Consider the following 20,327-nt stretch of genomic DNA (forward strand, 5'->3'; position numbering starts at 1 on the left):
TAGTGTCAGAGCAAGAGGTCATAGATTTAATTTTGATTAACTTTGTTGTGCAAGACGCCCTAAAATGCTATTCCTTTTGTTTAATTTATTTAATTTAGTATATATTATTTGGTGAATATTATGTTTTCCATAAAATGCGTGAGAAAAATATATCAAAGAGGCAAACTAATTAAAATAAAAATAATTCAATTAGTTAAATACAAAAATGGACAAGAGGAAAAATAACTAGAGGCGCAAAAATCATACTTAGATAAAAACATCTATTCAAATCTACATAATCGAAGTATGGCTTTGTTCCGGTAGTGCCTCAGACATCATGGTGCTGGTCCCCTCTTCCTCACCCAGCGAGGGGCTCGCGGGGGCGGCGGGGGGCGCGGGCGGGGGCGGGCAGCCAGGGACACACGCCTCCATTGGGAGGACTGTGGAAGGTAAAAAATAATTGAGAAACTGTGTGCATTCCACCATTAATGAAAAATTGCATTCGCATTCATTGAGAAGTCCTATTAGCATCTATCCTAGAAGCAAGGTGATATAATGTTATGTGACGTCATACATACATTCAGCCGGCCAAATTTTAAATAAATATTAAAAATAGTTGTAATGAATAAAATACAAAAATAACGAAATTAGTTCCATAAAATGGTCTATATTTTCAAAATAAATTATAAAAAATACATATCATAGATTGGTAGCATGGCCAATTATAGAAGTCTCCTCTAGTGATATCAGCAAACATGTAGGTAGCTACCTTCAGGGTATTCTGGGCATTCAGACTAACTTTCATTACAATTGCAACCCCGCAGTCTACATCCTAGTCTTTGCCTCGGAAACGCTACCACCAAACAATAGGATTGTAGGTTAAAAACGCCAACCCGTTTCTAACTAAAACCCAACGCACCTTTCAACTTCTCCCCCTCGTCCGGCGGCGGCATGTAGTCGACCCAAGGCGGGCGGCCCCAGCGGCCCTCGAGGCTCAGATACCGCAGCGCGGGGCCGGTGGCGGCGGCGGCGTCGCGGCGCGTCTGCACGGCCGCGGGGCGCGCCGGGGCCGCCTGCGCCGCCGCCTCCGCGCGCCAGTGGCTGTGCACTGTTTGCGTCGAGTGCGTCGCGCAGAGCACCATTGTCGCCTGCGGAGTGTGTGGTGTGGGGTAGGGTTAGGTTAAGTGCATGGAAATAGAAAAAAAGGCGGAACAAATATCGCTATAGTGCACGCGGAACTAGCTGGCCGCGCCTTAGGTATGTCATTGTGAGCGGTGGGACGGGGAGGAGGGGGCGCTTGTTGTCAATGTCAGTTACTACTAAGTATAAAGCGCCCCCGCCTCCCTCCCCGTCCCACCGCTTACATACCTAAGGCGCGGCCAGCTAGTTCCGCGCGCACTATAACTAAAAACTGAGGCACCCTAAATGGAAGTTCACTTTCATTGTTACGATGAGCCCGACACACACACATTCACACTCAAAATAAGTCCGTTTGCCGCCGCGCGCCAATGACGTTGCACTTACGCACCCACACACTCTCATGTCGCCGCCATTGTGGTGCCTCAGTGTTTTAGTAAGCGAGATACCTTCCATGTTTTTTTCTACTACCATGGTTAGCTGGTGTGTGTGTATTGTTGCTTATTGTTGCCTTGATGCGATCGGAGTCATCGGAGTGGAGAAAGGCAGTTAAAACAGGAACGGCCAGGTTCGAAGATGCCCGACTCAAGGAAATCGAAGCTAAACGCCACGCTCGGAAAACTCGCCCCAAGGTGTCCTACAACTACACCTACAACACGAGCGGACAGTTACAGTGCAACATCTGTAGCCGCACGTTTAAGACCAAGTTCGGCTTCGCAAGCCACGTACGAGCACATGCCAGGAACTGACAAGGTGTCGCCGTCGACGGACACGTCGTGGAGGACATCATCATCATCAGTTTTGACTTGCAACTAGTTAGGTTAGGTTAGTTAGGTACCTTACGTGTTTGTCATTCAAAAACCACAATTCAAAATGATATCTGAACGTCCTGCGAGTGAGTGAGACAGCAGCAACAAGAGTGCACTCACGGCGGCGCAGGCGCGGCGCTTGTGCTCCCACAGGTTCCACGAGTAGTCCGCGTCCACGCGCGACGGCACCGGGTGCAGCTCCGTCTGGACCTCCTTCGACTCGGTTTTAGCTGGTAAAGTATATAAAAAGTTACATATTCAAGATGAAACGGTTACACTTCCTGGCTAGAGAGTTTGCTCGAACAAATGAATACAAATACTGTTGGACAAGCAACGGGAATATCTATATCCGTAAGACTGACGGCCAGGCTGCTGTTCGTCTGAACAATGAGACTGATCTTGAAAATTTAAGGACACAGGAAAAGTGACTAGTATTAAATAGTAGTTGTCTATCGCATAGGTTAAATTTTCTTTTACAAGATTTTGATACCTATTTCTTCACACACTTACCCCCTTACGCACTAACATTAATCACTAACGATTGCAAACTCAAAACCAAACCAAACAATACGAGTAATGTATGTAGTTATAACTTAATGCCTTTCAAATCTTTCTTAAATCGATTTCGTAAATATTCATTGACACTCAGCTTCTGTATCGGTCCATGTTTTTCAAGGTTCCAAATGCTTAGCACCGTTTCTAAAATTTATTAAAATTCAATCCACTGACAATTAATATTTCTACCGAGATTGAATGCGCTGGAAACGTAGAGTGTATTCGTTGTGATGACCCATATTCAATCAAATCACTACTTTCTACAGATTCTGCATCTTTGGCTTCCACAATGCATGTTCTATGTGCCAATATACGAAGTATCAATCAAAACCTTGATTCACTTCTTGTTTTTATGTCAAAGCTGGACTTAGTTTTAGATGTTGTGGTTTTAACTGAATGTTGGGTCGACCAAGATTCAGTAATCCCTAATATAAATAATTTTAAATCGTTCAGTACCACCAAATCTTATAATCAAAATGATGGTGTCATTATCTTTATAAATGATAGAATTAGTAATTATAATATCCATGAGCCAGTTGTTTCTAATGGCAAATGCTTAGTACTTAACTTAAATAATGATACAACAATTGTTGGTTTATACAGACCTTCCCAGTTTAAAAATTCAGCATGTAAATCACAATTCATTGATTCCCTAGATTCCATGCTTTATAAAATAAAAACGTCTAATATAATTTTAACAGGTGATCTCAACTTCGATATTTTACCGGAAAATTTGTCAGGACATGCCGAAGATTATGTCACTATGTTGGCTTCCCATGGATTAAGACAAGGTATAAATAGGCCCACCAGACTCAAGGCCTGTCTCGATCATTTTATGCTTCGAACCAACAAACAAGCTAAAACTATAGTTTTTGATGAGATTACAGATCATTGTCCTGTACTTCTTCATTTAAACAGTAGTAACTATAAAAAACCGGACATTAGACATGAAAAAATAAAATTGAACATAAAAAATATTGAAGAATCACTTAAAGCTATTAACTGGACTGACTACTATAATAATACTTCTGTTGATGAAGTAGCGAATTCGTTGATATCAAACATTCAAAATAGCGTAAACTCCAATATCACCTGTACAAAAATTGCTAACAGAAAAAAACCTTTAAAACCATGGATAACTATAGGGATAATAAAATCTATTCGTAAAAGGGATAAATAACACTTAAAAATTAAGAAAAACAAATCTAATGAAGAACTTAAAACACAATATTTAATATACAGGAATACATGCAATAAAATAATAAAAACCTTGAAGCGCAAATACTACCAAAAGGAACTTGAAAAAAATACCGGAAATTCAAAAGAAACTTGGAAAATTGTTAAAGAACTTTGTAATTTAGCCAAAGATAAAACTTGCTCCACTGAATTGCTTTCAATTAAAGCCACAGAAAAAGACTCTCTTAATACCGTAAATCAGTACTTTACCTCAATCGGCCATGACCTTGCGACTGAAACACTTAATAAAATCAATAAAAATGAAAGTTCACTAGCCAATAAAACTACCTTAATTAATCCACCTCAAACCTCTATGTTTTTCTCACCTACCGATCCAGATGAAGTACGAAGGGTGATATCATCAATGAAATCTAAAAATTCCACTGGATGGGATAAAATATCATCACAGCTCATTAAAACACTCGTCCATGTACTAGCGAGTCCCATTGCACATTTATGTAATCTGAGCTTAGCCAACGGTAAATTCCCTGAAAATTTTAAACTCGCCGTAGTTATTCCAATTTTTAAGGCTGGTGACAAACTATCTCCTGGCAACTATAGACCCATATCACTTCTATCAACTTTATCTAAAATTTTAGAAACGATAGTAAACAAACGGCTAATTTTGTACTTAGAAGATAATAAATATCTATCAACCAACCAATATGGGTTTAGATCAGGTCGTTCTACTGAAGATGCAGTCTTAAAATTAACAACTGAAATAACAAAGCACCTGGATAAAGGCAAGAAATGCACCGGTGTCTTTCTAGATCTCCAAAAGGCTTTTGATACTGTATCAATACCGATTCTGCTCAAACGTCTGGAAACTCTTGGTTTAAGAGGCCCAGTACAAGATTGGTTCAGGAGTTATCTCTATCAACGTAGACAATTTGTCCACCTTGGTGGCACTTCGAGTGATGAAGAATTTTGTTCCTACGGAGTGCCACAAGGTAGCACGTTAGGACCGACTCTCTTTTTAGCTTATATAAATCAGCTAGCTGAACTGGATATCTCAGGTGCTGAAATTACTATGTTTGCGGATGATACAGTACTGTTATTTAATGGCCCATCCTGGGAAAGTCTTCAACAAACCACTGAAAATGGTTTGCGTAGGGTAACATCGTGGTTAGAAGACAGTCTTCTTTCTCTAAACACTTCGAAGACAAAATACTTATGTTTCAGCAAAACCAACGCATCTAAGCCACCTAATAACTTCAGCTTAACAATTCACTCTTACCCTTGTAACTCGACTAACCTAAGCGATCCAAATAAGTGCCAATGCTCTAAGCTTAGCCGCGTTAATGAGATCAAATACCTGGGCGTAATTATAGATGACAGGCTAAAATGGGTTCCACATATAAAAGCCGTTGCGAAAAGATTACGAAAACTTATTTTTGTTTTTAAGACACTTCGCTTTGTTGCGTCAATCAAGTTACTCTTGGAGACATATAAGGCTCTCGGTCAGTCCATTATTACATATTGTATTTGTTCTTGGGGTGGAGCGTGCAAAACTCACTTATTGGAAGTGGAAAGAGCACAAAGAGTAGTCCTGAAGGTCATGTTATTCTTACCATTTAGGCATCCCACTACCAAGGTATATGACATGTGCAAGGTACTCAGTGTGCGTAAACTATTTATATATCAGAGTTTAAGGAGATACCATCGCGTAACTGTACCTTCACTACCGTTGAATACTAAACGAATAGATAACTGCCCCGTACCAAACTACAAGAGTGTCTTTGCTAGACGACACTATACCTACACCTCACCTCGCATCTATAATAAACTAAATTTAAAATACAAAACCAAGAAATTAAGTAATTATCAAATTAAAACCAAAATAATTGAGTGGCTAAATAAGTTCGACTACGACACTACAGAAGATCTCTTAAAAGTAATAAAATAAATAACAAAAGGCATTATTTCGCTGCAATTCTTTAAAAAGTTAACAAGTTTAAAATCGTTTAAACAGATCGTCACATATCTCACACACAATACCTACATGGCTCGTATTTTTATTTTAATCAAAATTTATATCTATACCTAATTAAAATATTCAGTGCACTTTTCACTTAGTTAAGTATACCTATTCACTTTTATTCTTACTAACCAAATTAATATATTTTGTTTATCTAGTTATCACTATAAGCAGTTGAATATTTAACTATTGCAATTTTTGCCCTGACTGTACCACATACTGTTTAAGAAACTGTTCCATTTTATTTTGCTACTACCTGCCATTCGAATTTCTTATAAATAAGTGATATGTTTATAGATTTTTGATAAGTAACTACATAACGTTAAGTAATTTTATTTTTTAATGTTTATACCTACTGTAACTCAATGTGAATTATCCACCAAATGGAAGGAACTGGTTCCTGACACACAGGTTACCCTAGTTTAGGAACCAGGGCTACATTAGATTGTACTATTTGTGTTGCAATAAAGAAATGTTTATGTTTATGTTATATTTCGATTTCATTGACGTAAAATTAGAGCTAAGTAAGTAGGTAATTTGTCTATGTCTATCGGTTGTTGTAAGGCCTAATGCTTTATCAAATGTGTCTTACCTTTGACTTCGTAGTGCTCGACCAATTTCTCGATGTGTTTAACTTTGTCAAGTTCTTCATACAAGTCGAGCAAGTCGACCAAGGCGGGGTGATTGCGGGCGTAATCCAACACTTCGTTTATGTACCTGAAATAACAATATATTAGGTACCTAGTTACTTATATGTATACAGTTACGGATGCATCAGTAATATTAGCAGTTATAAGGTTATACCTATCTATTTTATCATCATCATCATCACGACCCATCGCGTCCCCACTACTGGGGCACGGGTCTTAGGCCTAGTCCACTATGCTGATCTAGTGCGGGTTGGTGGACCCCAACACAAGCAAGCTTGTGCTGAGAGAGTTGTCGGTAAGTGGGCAACCCGACTTTCAGATGTTTTCAAGCTCCTCGAAGGCCTCTGACTACCTATATAATTATATTGACCTTTTTTAACAATACCTTTGTGGATCTTTGCTGAACCCCTCGGCCATGTCCACGCTGCAGAAGCCATACCGCGCGCTCCCGTGCCGGACCGTGCCGACCTTGACGTTGCTCGGTATCAGGGCGCCCACGCACAGGCACATGGCACAGAAACCCTGGTACTGGAAACATTATAGGTAACTTTATTGGTATGTTGGCTATTACATTATGACGACCGGATTCCGATCGGTGTAAGGATAATGATAAGTAGGTAGCATGGAAGTAGATCTTTTTTCTACTTCCATTGTAGGTAGTTATTTTCTCGGCCTTTGGGTGTTAAATGTTTGTGTTATGTTGGTATCTCCAATCCGCCAGCCAAGCGTGGAGATTAGAGCCGCAGTGTTGGTATTATTACGGGATGTGCGTTTGTTACTAGACTTCTTTGCTCTAGCAATCAGATATGGCCAGGATAAAGAGTTGTTCTAAAAGATATGTAGGTAATCGCATCAGATGTAGGTAGATGTAGATCAGGGCCCCAAGTCTGCTAAGGAATGGCGGCACAGTTGTGTGTCGGCAGCATGGGTATTCATTATAGCTGCGTTTTAGAAAAAGTACCTAATAAGTGTTAAGTGTTTCATATTTCACTACTGGGACTCACTAACCAAGAGAAAACGGACACCTTAAGTCGGAAAATCATTCAGACACGGCATTGAGCCGCCATTCCTTAGCCAACTTGAGGCCCTATGCTGACCTGAACCCCCTTGGCTTGGTCCCAGGGAGCGTGGTGGGGCAGGGCGCCGAGGCGCAGGCGCTCCCGCGTCGACAGCTCGCCACTCGCGCGCTCCTCGTCCGACAACACGCGGGCGCCATCTGACATCACAACTATATTTGATTAATCTACTTATGCGTTTGGAAACAATCTCAATCATCCTAACTTAATATTATAAATGCGAAAGTAACTGTGTCTGTCTGTCTTTCTGTTACTCTTTCACGCCAAACCGACTGAACGGATTTGAATGAAATTTGGTATACATACGGTCTAGACCCTGGGAATGAACATAGGCTACTTTTTATCCCGGAATTCCCACGGGAAAACTTTTTAAGGCGAAGCGAAGCGCGCGGGAACAGCTAGTAATGCAGTGGAAACAGTCCACTGCTGGACGCACGCTTCACCCAAGGCACGCCACTGGATGCGGTAACTAATAGCTTTCCTCATCCAGTCATTACCAGCAACCCTCTCAAGCCATCACCCCATCTAGCCGGAGGGCGTCCCACTGAGTCCCACACTAATGAACTAGCTGTTCCCGCCAGCTTCGCCATGTCTTAGGAATTTCCTGCGGGAACATCGCGAGAAAAAGTAGCCTATGTGTTAATCCAGGGTCTCAGCTAACTCGTTAAAATCGGTTCAACCGCTTGGACGTGAAGAATTAACAAACATACATACACACATACTCACAAACTTTCGCATTTGTAAGTAATATTAGTAGGAAGTAGGATTAGTAGAATAGTTACCGAGCATGTTGTCGATCAAGTCGTGCGGTGGTTCGAGCTGGTCGTGGGCGGCGGTGAGGGCGGCCCAGCGCCGGAGCAGCGCGCGCGCCGCCGCCGCCGCGCCGTGCATGGCGCGCCACGACGCCCACACGCGGCTGAACAGCGGCTGTGTGGGGGAAAATAGGCAACTTTTATACCACTTCATCTGTCTAAGGAATGATCAGGGACTGCTTTGTGTTTAGTGAGGCTAGATTAGTTGGTAAATACAAATCAATGGGAGCATCATGATTGCACAGCCACGTTGCGGCAGCCGGTGACATGTTAGGTATGTAATGTTTTCGGTCCTGTGCCGCTCTGGTCCACTGCCGCTCTGGTCCACTGCTTCCTGCAGATCATTCGTTCGCATTCATCATATCATCGGCCCATCTAGCAGGTGGTCTGCCAACAGTTCTTCCTTCTCTAGGCCACCATTCTGTCACCGCCTTTGTCCTCCCAACGAGCCAAGCTCCTGCTGCCCACTCCCATAGTTGGTGGCGTGGGGTGATAGCCTACATAAATAGTGACTGTATAGACACAATACAAGGGAAAATTCTAGGCTGTCGAAGACCCGGTCGAAAAAGAACACCTTGGATCCAAAAATTAAAAGACTAGTACAATCTCGAAGGAAATAATATATTAGCCAAATGATTGCCGACCTCCGATAGGAGATGGTACCCAAAGAAGAAGAAGATAGACACAAAAGTACATACGAACACGGTGGCTCGGGGCACGGCGGTCCTATACTTCACAGCAGCGTGCGTGGCCCGCAGCGCGTCGGCGTGGCGCGCGAGCAGCCGGCCCGCGCTGCACGAGCCCCGCTGCAGGCGCTGCTGCAGCCGCAACAAGCCGCGCTCGTGCTGCCGCGCCAGGCACAGCCACGAGAACACCAGCTCGCACTCCGCTCTACCGGGGTAAACACGTCAGTAATCTAGTTAACATTCAAGTAACTAACTATATAACTATGTTTTGTTTAGGTAGGTTTACAGATACCAACTAGTAGGTATTTGTTTTTGTGATTGAATGTAAGTATAAATATCACAGCCAAACCTGGCAACGGTACCGCCCCAGCTAATCATGTGTCATGATGTGAGAGTTCTCACATACGGTGCTCGATTGGCCAGTCAGTTATATGATACGCTGAGTAGCACAAAGGAACTTGAAGCTAATGACGACCTTAAAGCCCCCCGCGCACTAGGCAATCTGCCTATGGGAATTCGTGGCTGCCTATAGTACGCAGGCTACCATATGTTTAACTGGCTAGGGCAGCCAGGCTGCCTAGTGCGCGGGGGCACTAAATGTAACGCTGCTAGCTTTGACAATGCGTACAGACATAGGTACATTAGCTTTTGGTTCATTTCTGCAAACCGCCATGTTATTTACCAGCAGGCATAAGGATATGTCAATCAAACGTCATCATGTTAACTATGTACAAAGTATAGGTGTGGCATCATCACTCACTCGGTGAGTCCGGGTGGCGGCGCGAGGCGCACGCCGCGGTCCGCCAGCGCCAGCGCGCGCGCGGCGGCGGCGGTGAGGCCGGCCACGCGCCGCGCCGCCTCGGGCAGCGCGCCCGCCGCCGCCGCCGCCGCCGCGCCCGCCTCCGCCAGCTCGCGCGGCACTGCACCGGACACGGCAACACATCATTACGAGAGTCGACGACTGATAACAGTGACAATACATATTATAATGAATGGCTCATCATTTCACCACAAGCAGTGACCAGACAGTTTCTATTTCGAAGCTTTTTGGGGTTAGTGTGTTTGACAAGGTTTACAAAAGTACTACTTAGTTACTTACTTATGATTATACAACTACTCACGTTCGATGGCCAAAGCTGGTAAAGTGTCTATAAAGTCCAAGCCAAGTCCAAGTCATAAAGTCCAAGCCAAGCCAACGAAATACCTAACATCTAACTATAACAATATAATTATAGCAGGCCATAGAAAAACACTTGACTCACAGTCGTTGATATCCTCCCCCGCCTGGTTGCAGTCTCGGTTGAAGAGCCTCACGCCGGCGACCACGGCCAGCAGCTCGTCGAGGCGCGCGCCCGCCTCGCCCCGCGGCGCCGCCGACAGCCAGTCCAGCTCCGATAGCGGCAGCACGCTCTCCAGCGCAGACATGCCTTCTTTCAGCGTCTGCCGACGTAATGTAACTTCTTAGGGCCTAATCTTATGGCATCCGTTATCAGGCAGACTATGGTACATGGAAACTCTTCGTTAGGACCGCGAGAGCAAGCAACATTATACAATGAACGCTACCTGTATGGAGGTGGGGTTGCCGAGCCCACTGGCCAGGATGAGGTAGATGGAGAGCTTGCGGTGCAGCCTGCCCGGGTGCCCCGGGTGGCCCGGGTCCGGCGCGGGCTGCAGCAGCTCGGCGCGCAGCGGGGCCAGCGCGGCATCGCAGGCGGCGCCCAGCCGGGCCACCAGGGCGTCGTCCGCGCCCTCGCCCGGGGCGTCGTCCGCGCCCTCGTCCAGTGACGACAGCTGCTGCAGCCGTAGCGTCTGCAACTCCGGCCCGCCGCCTGCCCGATACCACACCACGTTGAGATAACGAGTTGCTTTTATCATAGACTATTAGTCTATGCTTTTATCAAATACTTAGACAAGTTAATGATCTAGAGTTAGAGCGCCTCTATGCATAACTTGCATAAGACGAATAGCGATCGTACGATCTTCCACCCGCACCTCACACCACGTTGGTACCCCCAAGGAGACCAGCAGTGCTTCTGGTCAAGAAGAATCAAGATGCACTAGTTAAGTAATAATCTTCTGTATGCCTTTAGGTACCTATAACTAGGTAGGTAACTAGGTACTTACTTATGTAGTAGGTACTTACGCACGAGCATCTCAACACATTCTTGCATGAGCGCGTCCAGCGCGGCGCGGGGGGCGGGGGCGCGGGGCGGCGGGGGGGCCAGCAGGCGGGCGTGGCGCGGGCGCAGCAGCAGCAGCTGCAGCAGCCGCCGCGCCAGCGCCTCCTCCCCGCCGCCGCCCCCCGCCTGCCCGTCCCCGCCCCCCGCCGACCCGTCCCCGCCCCCGCGCGCCCGCGCCGCCGCCCGCACCGCCTCCCCCGTCATGTTGCGAAGCAGGGCCTCGTGGCACTCCATGATGTTGGAATCAGGCTGGTTCTGACCACAAACTGCGTGCCCGTGGAAACACATTATTACTAAGTAGTTAAGTTTTCATCGGTAGGTAGAAATGGTCGAAGACAGGTAGGTACCTACCGCTACCGACTAATGAAAAAGTTAGGCGTAACTAACACATAAAATTACACTTGATGATAACAAGCACAGAACACATTTACTCTAGCGAGATAACAAGGTTGGGGGGAAATACGAGGGAAATACCTTGGAATGGAAATATTGTTTTGGTTTTGTCAATATTATTGGTTGCTATTAAAACGTAGTCAGGGGGGGGTCACTGCCTTAATGGCTGAACTTTTAGTAGAAGGTAGCGCCATCTCTTTATATTACTCTTATTACCAAAAAAGATGTAAGATGGCGTTATGAACAAGACCATAGAACAATAACAAGACACAAGGTAAGTACACATTTGACATTCAAATACTACTTATTAAGTAGTATTTGAATGTCAACATTGTCATGATCTATGGCTATTATGAAGAAATTGCGTGCGTGTCAGTGTCAGTTCAGTTGTCTTACAATGTCGCGCAAATAACATTTTTGTAATAAAAGCCTATACTCTCGGTATACTTATCGTTATTTATAAATTTTATATACCTACAAATAAAAATAAACATGGTGTGTTAAGAAAAAGCATCTTTATCCGCAAAAAGTGTTTTTATGAAATTCTTGTGACCTGACAGATTCCATATGGATCCGTTCCATGTGGTTCCACGGCACTGGCAAAGAGCGATCGACATCTTCATATCCGCTGAAGATTAAAATACTATGTGTACCAAACTGATAAATGTCGTCAAAGATTTGCCTCGCGAGGATAAATGATGCACTATTGGACGAAATGACTTTATCACCACAAGTGACAAGATTTGCTTCTCTTGGGAAACATAAACTAGCAAAACATGAAGTGGTTTTCATGGTGAAAGGAATAAAAAAGGAATACACACACCCACTCGCATATTATTTTACAAGTGACATGAACAAAACTGAACTGAAACATTGTTATATGCGAGGTAATAAATGTTAGGTTCATTAACATTGTTGGAATAAGAATTGAATTTTAACTTAAAAATGTAACGGAGGTTTTAAAAAAAAACAAGTGACGTTTGGGGGAATTGGTCTATGGACTCGAGATGGATGGATTCTTGGATTTTGCGATTGATGTTAAACATTGTAAAAGTGCGAAAAGTACGAATATAAGCGAATGGTCGAAAGTTATACGGTGTCTCATTTCACTCAAGGATAGAATACAAGCACACATAAGAAGGATTAGCGTCTGTATGCAACATAAAGAATTATATAATAATTTGTTTTTTATTTATTGTTGCATGTAGGTAGGTACATAAATAGATTTAACTTACATTTAGCTAATAAATGTAATAACTGTTGTGTGGTGTAACTACGTTAAGGCAAATATGTCTTATATCTTTATAGATTGAAGTTAATAGCCGGATTCCCACCAGACGATCCAACGCGATCCGATCGCGCGATCCAAGAATTCTTACATACTAAAACTAAACTTCTTGGATCGGGCGGATCGCATTGGATCGTTTGGTGGAGATCCGGCTATTAACTTGTGATAACAATATCTATATATATACAGGGTGCCCTGTTGGGACATGTACAATGAGGCTGAGAAATATAAAGAGATGGCGTGGCGCTGTTCAGTATGACGTTTAGAGTATGACAAAAAACTCCTCGAGATGCCACTCTTTTCAGAGTTGTTTATTTTTTCTCTATGAACGTAGTGTTCTTTTCTCTATGGTTGCTATGGTTTGTCACTATGGTTTGTCATTACCTGGGCCATTATTTTATTTTGGGTACAATTTGACATACTTTTACAGATATTTTTTTCAAAAATAAACTTCTTATTAACTAATTAACCTTTCAATATTTATTTATGTTAATTAACATTTATGTTATTCATTAAATACATTTGCAGCGATGTTTTCTTGCTATTTCTTAAAGTTATTGACGTTTAATCGAGGAACGATGAGAAAAAAATACTACTGCGTTACTTTCATACAAAATTATGTTTTATTGTTAGGAACATATATTTTGGTTCGTAAACATATACCAGATAAAAAGTAAGAGAAAAAACATTAATCTAACAGTTTAAATTACAAAATATTCTCAGTTTTGTTATTCATTCTATAATAAAGTTTCCCACTGCGTTACCAATCAATAAGTTTTAATGCAATACTTTTCGAAAAAAGGACAAAATAATCATAATTTTTTGCTCAAAGTTTTAGAAATAGCTCTAAATAAGGTGAATTTTTAATTATTATATTTAGTTTAACATTCTTTCTAATATAGAGTAGCTAAAATGTTTGTGAATACTCTCAGGAAACGAGGGACAAATAGATAACGCTGTGTTTAATTGGTAACACCGTGGTATCTCAATCACAATCTTTATACTTTCTTCAATTAAAACTAATCATAATGTGAAAAAAACTATCAAACTAAAATTAACAGAACTCTTTGTTTAATATCAAACATTAAAATCGCTGAAAATATAACAACTTAATACTAAGAAATATTTCTCATTTTTTTTGCCTATAAAGCCGTTGTTTTTCAGCCGCTGTTTACGCCATTGAGTCTGAAATGTTATACTGTAACAATATAATATGCTCAAATGTTATATTTGTACCATAAATTGAGTAACAGATACCTGAAAACTATAAGAAAAACCCCTGAGTTACTATAGCTACAACTGCGTTACTGAAAAAGTAACGAAGTGTAGCGGTAACGCAGTTGTAAAACAATAACCTATTTGAAGTTAGTACTTAAATGAATACACATACATGGGATATCAAAATGCCCTAATAATTGTTACTAATTATTACATATATTGCATGAAATAAAATAATAAATATCTATAAAACTCACCGTATGTCGCCGGTAACTCAGTCGCGTCACAATAAATACACGCGCTTCTCTCCAGGACTCTCATCCGAAAGACTTGGTCATTTTATCCGTCCCGCTCTCCTTCCTGCACTCCGATACAAATACACAGCCATTCAAATGATCTTAGGTGGAAGAAAGTGAAAAAAAGTTTATTTATGATTGAATTTCCTAGGGTAACCTAGTGTAGGTGTATTTTTGCTTAGGCTTGGGGACTCGGCCAGGAATATTAATTGTCCCATAATATGTTCATATAAAATCATGATTATTACCGTGAAGTAAAGTTTAAATAATGACATATTCGTTATAATATTCAAAAAAATTGTTTCCATTATAATTTTTTACACACGTTGTGCTTGTTTCATATGACTCGCTCCGAGGGACAGACAATTTTTGTATGAAAAACAATTGCGTTACCAAAAACAACAACAGAGTTACCGTAATTTGTAAATAAATAAAGTATTTTACATAAATTCATTATATTTTCTGTGACCGGTGTCTTATTTAATTGCTACAGACGGTAGCTATATTCCTGAATTTCATTATTTAATTTTAAAAAAATGTTTCTTTGTAGGGGACCGATAATGGTCCCTAAAATAAAATAATGGCCCACCTACACTGTGTAGTTTGTTTTGGTCTGTATTGCAAAAGTTCAATCCATGACGACCTTGATGACGACGGGCTCTTTTTTTTCTCGAGAGAAGTAAGTACGGTCAGCTGCATAAGTCGTTATACACTTTTGTACTTTGTCAAACTGACGATCTGTCAATATTTCAATGGATGGTGTGGGTGCTGATTAGGTTGATTTTAGGCAGCGTTCCCACTACGCCGGACCGGCAGATCTGCCGAAAACCGGACACCGGACAGAGTGTTCACATTACATCGGATCCCGGAAGAAATTCAGACAGTCCTCAGTTGAATTTGGACCTGCGCGCACAATGGACGACGAAATTGTTGTGTTGTGGTGGTATCTTAATAGAAGGCAAAATAAAAGAAAACATTGGGTACACCCTATTTTACGGGAAAGATTTTCCATTATTTTCATTTTACATCCAGGGGCGAGGGGAGCACGAGCGGGGCGAGCGGGGGACAGATACCGGCACAAACTCGTTCACATTACTCCGGGCCCGGTCGTTCTACCGGCAATTCGTAGTGACAAAACGTTCGGTAGAAATGCCGGGCTCGGCAAAAATGCCGGACCCGGGATAATGTGAATAGCTTCATATAAATTGTACAGCCACTAGCTCTTCCGGCAGATTTACCGGCGCGGCAGATCTGCCGGTCCGGCGTAGTGGGAACGCTGCCTTACTATGTCACTGTATTTTAAAGGTGGAGAAATGATGAGCAGCGTGCGTTGTTACTGATGGTTTATTTGCTACTAGAAAATGAACTCAACATACCGCCCCCCAAAGGGCATTTATTAAAGGCCCTTTTAAAAAAGTGATTATACAATGCTAATGGCCTTAAATATATAGAATTGATATGATAGATTCTTTTCTTGACTGAATACATACTTTTTTACTTACAAATTACAATGAATTTTTATTTAAACTGAATTTTAACTCTGTGGACTGTATCTTAAAGGCTGATTAAGTAAATACTAATTTTTTCAATAAGTAACGATAGGTAATAAGAATATTTTAACTTAAGTATTTGATCATGCAACTTATTTCATTTAGAATTAGTTAGGTAAACAAAGCTACTGAAAATATTAAATAATTAAGTTTTAAGTGGCAGTGTCTATAGGTAAGTAACACAATTTATTCATAGGTCTTTGCACTACACTGTTACCACTCTTCACACTGTACACTCTGGTGACTCCGTCAGCGCCCGGGTGCTTGTCCACGATGCGGCCGAGACTCCATTTGCCGGGTGGCAAGTTTTCTGTTTTTATAAGTACAATATGTCCTTTCTCAAATTCCTGTACTTTCTTTAGCCATTTTGGTCTTTGTTGTAATCGTGCGAGGTATTCACTCTGCCATATTTGCCAAAAGTCTGATAGGAGTTTCTGTAGATGTTGCCAACGTGTCAGTCGACTAACCTTCACTGACTTCAGGTCTGGGTTTGGAACAGTCACAGGCGCTTCGCCGATCAGGAAATGGCCTGGTGTTAGTGTTATTGTTTCAGACTCAGATTCAATTGTAGATATAGGCCGGGAGTTAAGACAGGCTTCTATCTGACACAGGAGTGTAGACATCTCTTCGAACGTGAGGTGAGAGGTCAGGATTCTTTTCATGTGGTACTTCATGGACTTGACGCCCGCCTCCCATAAGCCTCCCATATGAGGGCTATATCCAGGAATGAAATGCCATTGAGTTCCATCTTTGGCAAGTGTCTCTGCTATGTCTCCTTCAAAATCGAGTTTAGCCTCCTTCAATGCTGTTTTCAACTCCTTGTCTGCGCCGATAAAGTTTCTTCCCTGGTCACTCCATAGGTGCGAGCAGCGGCCTCGTCTTGACATGAATCTCCTGTATGCACCTATGTATGCCTCTGATGTCAGATCTCCGACAAGTTCTAAGTGTATTGCTTTCGTGGCCATACAGATAAACAGTGCCACATATGCCTTGCATGTTTTTGCCCCTCTGCCTCTTGACATTAGAACTTGATAAGGACCCGCGAAATCAACGCCACTATTATAGAACGGTCTGGCTGGGTTGACTCGGGCTGTCGGTAGGTCTCCCATCAGCTGGTTTCTTACTAATGCTCTCTGTTTGGCGCATATCAAGCAATTACGTATCATCGTTTTTACTAAATTCTTTACTTTCAGAATCCAATATTTTGATCTCAGGTACTCAAGCATAAGTTGGATTCCTCCATGTAACGTTTTTGCATGTGCATCAGCGATTATTAATGTGGTAAGGTAACCTTCACTTGGTATAATGATGGGGTGTTTTCTGTCTTCTTCTATGTTTGCGTGTCTCAGTCTTCCACCCACTCTTACTATTCCTTCATTATCCATGTATGGTTTTAGTAAACTCAACTTGCTTTCCCTTTTGACTTCAAGGTTTTCTTTTAATCTGTTTATTTCTTCTTCGAAATTATTTCTTTGAACTATTTTTATGCATGCGTTTAGTGATTCATTAAGTTCCTTTGTAGTTATAGGTCTTTCTTTCAGGTTATCTTTCTTGTATCGCATGAATCTTCTGCAGTGTGTGATGACTATGAGGAGTTGTGTTAAATCTTCCATGTTTTCAAATTGTTTCTCTATGTTTTCATCTTCATTTACTATTGTTGTATTAATCTTTATCTTTTCTCTTTTTTCCAGGTTTGTTTCCAGGTTTGCCGGTTTGCTGTAGATGACTTCTTTCTCTCTTAGCCACTGTGGGCCCTTCCACCATAGTTTGTGTTCCTTTAAATCTGCTATTTCAATGCCTCTCGTAGCTACATCTGCTGGATTCTCGTGAGTCTGGACATGATGCCAATTGTTATTAACATCGTCTAAGATAGTAACAACTCGATTACGTACGAAGGTGTTCCATCTTGCTGGATCTCCAGACAACCAGGACAGTACGATTGTGGAGTCTGTCCAAGCATGAACTTTACTTTCAGAAATCCTCATGGCTTCTCTTATTTGTTTCAGCATCTTTGCAAGCAGTACTGCACCGCATAGTTCTAGACGAGGGAGTGTTACTGGTTTTAGTGGTGCTACTCGAGTTTTAGCGGCTATTATGTTGGTTGTTATATTTCCTTCTTTGTCTTCTACTCTGAGATATGCTACTGCTGCATAGGCTTTGGTGGAAGCATCACAGAAACCATGTATAGATGTATGATCTCTGTTGCTTTCAGTCGTTTCGTGCCATCTCTTTACTTGTACTTGGTCCAGCTCTTGAAATTTCTCTCTAAGTTCTATCCACTCTTCTCTTGCTTCTTCGTCTACGTCTTCATCCCATCCAGTTCTTTGGAGCCATAATCTTTGCATGAGTATCTTTGCAGGGATAATCGCCGGGGCAATCCATCCAAGAGGATCGAACAACTTCTGTATTTCTGCCAGGATACTTCTCTTCGTGTAAGATTCAGCTGTAGCAGGTAAGTTGTTTTGATATTGAAATACATCTTCTCCCATGTTCCAGATGATACCTAGTGTCTTTATGATACCATCTATGCCAAATTTAATGTTGACATGAGTGCTAATCTTTGATGGTTCGAATTGTTTCAGGAAATCTACGTCATTTGAGCACCACTTCTGTAATATGAAACCTCCTTTCTGTAACAGATACTATATCATCCATGAAACAATCTTCTTTGATTATTTTAGCTGCCTCTTCGTTAATGTGGCCTTCATCTTTAGCTAGCTGAAGCAGAGTTTTAACGGCTAGGTAAGGGGCTGAAGCCGTTCCGAATGTTACTCTGTTTAATCGATAATCTTTTACAGGTTCGGTTCTACTTTTACGCCATAGGATTGTCATGATTCACGATTATGGAATTGTATTTTGTAATAATTGCACTATTTTTGACAATATAACTAAGCTATTTATTATTATATTTATTATGATCATAATATATAATAGCGTGTAAATGACTTCACAGCAACTTGTGTCAGTGTAAACAATCCATAGAAACAATAATTCATAAATTATATTATAAAATAAGCATTTGAGATTCAGAAATTGTATGATAATTAGTGTTTTATTGTATAATTAATTGTTAAAGATTAATTGTTTCCGTTTATCGTATAATTAGTTAATTTCTTATTTGAGTTGAAAAGGCGGGAAAGGAAGTTGCTTGGACAGTGGCGCCCTCTGAAAAAAGTCACAGTTAAGCTGGTGAGGCGCCACGTGCAGGCAATCTTTTCCCGGGTTTTCAAGCCGAAAGGTGCTAAAACTGTAAAGCGTGGTGAAAAGAGTGAAATATAGAAGTCTAAAGATTGTTGGTGTATTATTATCAAATCTCAGAAGTGACACGAACAGTACAAACGCCCACACGAAGGAGTTTAAAGGATTGGAATTACAAGTAAGTGGATTTATTTTAAAAACGTTACGAAGATAAATTTAAATCTGATATGGTGCAGTGATATTTAATATTTGCAGTCATGTAGGTGACGAAATAGAATAATAAAATTATTGTTTCATACCACCGTAATCACATGGTGGGTCAGAAAGTTGGGATCATGTAGGTGATCCCATTTAAATAAAAATACTTTTCATAAATTGGTAGGTCATGCTATCATGTAGGGGGATTGCAAGCGCATTGATGAATATTAGAAGAACACACGAATAAGTTGGTACCTAATCATGATAAATTTAACCTAAAAGTGGATTTCAAATTAATAAATTTATTTTGTTTCTATTTACTAATTATGATGCAGTACGTATGTACTGCTACCTTGTTTTTCTTTGGCTTTTCTAACTGCTAAGGTATTGTGCTGGTGCTCAGAAGTGCATTTAACTGTTAGGTACAAGTTTAACTATTCTTGCAAGTAATCATGTCTAGGTGATAATGCTATTGAGTTACCAATCTAAAAGCGAGGTAAATGTGTGCATTTGGTACATGACTAGGACTATTCAAAGGACAGTTTATTGGATTATTTTTATAATCATGTAAGTGCAAATGCAATTGAGTTATTATTTGAAGTGAGGTTTTATTATCCGTGTTTTTGACAATGGTGTAAGTGAGAAGTAATAGATTTTTGCAATTGAATGTTTTTGCAATCATGTAGGTCATATGCAATAGATTTTAAGATGTTGAGTGTTTTTGCTATCATGTAGGCGATATGCAATCGATTTTAATTTGAGTGTTTTTGCAATCATGTAGGTGATATGCAATAGATTTTAAGATGTTGAGTGTTTTTGCTATCATGTAGGCGATATGCAATAAATTTTAATTTGAGTGTTTTTGCAATCATGTAGGTGATGTGCAATAGATTTTAACATTGTGAGTGTCTTTGCTATCATGTAGGTGATGTGCAATAGATTTAAACATTGTGATGTGAGTGTCTTTGCTATCATGTAGGTGATATGCAATAGGTTTCAATTTGAGTGTTTTTGCAATCATGTAGGTGATGTGCAATAGATTTTAACATTGTGAGTGTCTTTGCTATCATGTAGGTGATGTGCAATAG

The 20,327-nt window shown here is 41.1% G+C and overlaps 2 protein-coding genes across 2 annotated transcripts; both read right to left on the reverse strand.

Annotated features, from left to right (window-relative positions):
* Positions 1-224: 224 nt before the first annotated feature.
* LOC119692192 (cilia- and flagella-associated protein 206) lies at positions 225-11,357 on the reverse strand. The gene is made up of 12 exons (XM_048630661.1): positions 11,062-11,357; positions 10,482-10,747; positions 10,181-10,358; positions 9,679-9,838; positions 8,931-9,123; positions 8,203-8,347; positions 7,442-7,560; positions 6,730-6,872; positions 6,287-6,411; positions 2,046-2,155; positions 899-1,127; positions 225-419 (listed from the first exon to the last, which is right to left on the reverse strand). The coding sequence occupies exons 1-12, from the start codon at positions 11,330-11,332 to the stop codon at positions 271-273; spliced, it is 2,088 nt and encodes a 695-aa protein (XP_048486618.1). The 5' UTR covers positions 11,333-11,357; the 3' UTR covers positions 225-270.
* Positions 11,358-15,912: 4,555 nt separating this feature from the next.
* Positions 15,913-18,473, reverse strand: LOC125490668. Its single transcript, XM_048630569.1, has 2 exons — positions 16,872-18,473; positions 15,913-16,805 (listed from the first exon to the last, which is right to left on the reverse strand). The coding sequence occupies exons 1-2, from the start codon at positions 18,330-18,332 to the stop codon at positions 15,996-15,998; spliced, it is 2,271 nt and encodes a 756-aa protein (XP_048486526.1). The 5' UTR covers positions 18,333-18,473; the 3' UTR covers positions 15,913-15,995.
* Between the last annotated feature and the right edge of the window lie 1,854 nt (positions 18,474-20,327).

This window comes from Plutella xylostella, chromosome 26 (genome assembly GCF_932276165.1).
Source record: "Plutella xylostella chromosome 26, ilPluXylo3.1, whole genome shotgun sequence".
NCBI classification, from domain to species: Eukaryota; Metazoa; Arthropoda; class Insecta; order Lepidoptera; family Plutellidae; genus Plutella; species Plutella xylostella.

What these genes read in the sequence shown, in the direction of transcription:
- LOC125490668 (XM_048630569.1), bottom strand. Translation starts at nt 18,332, where the DNA reads ATGGGAGAAGATGTATTTCAATATCAAAACAACTTACCTGCTACAGCT. An exon ending in ATTTCGCGGGTCCTTATCAA is followed by an intron (nt 16,806 to 16,871) that starts GTTCTAATGTCA and finishes TTTATCTGTATG; the next exon opens with GCCACGAAAGCAATACACTT.
- LOC119692192 (XM_048630661.1), bottom strand. Translation starts at nt 11,332, where the DNA reads ATGGAGTGCCACGAGGCCCTGCTTCGCAACATGACGGGGGAGGCGGTG. An exon ending in CTTGATCGACAACATGCTCG is followed by an intron (nt 7,561 to 8,202) that starts GTAACTATTCTA and finishes TTGTGATGTCAG; the next exon opens with ATGGCGCCCGCGTGTTGTCG. An exon ending in CGAGCACTACGAAGTCAAAG is followed by an intron (nt 2,156 to 6,286) that starts GTAAGACACATT and finishes ATACTTTACCAG; the next exon opens with CTAAAACCGAGTCGAAGGAG.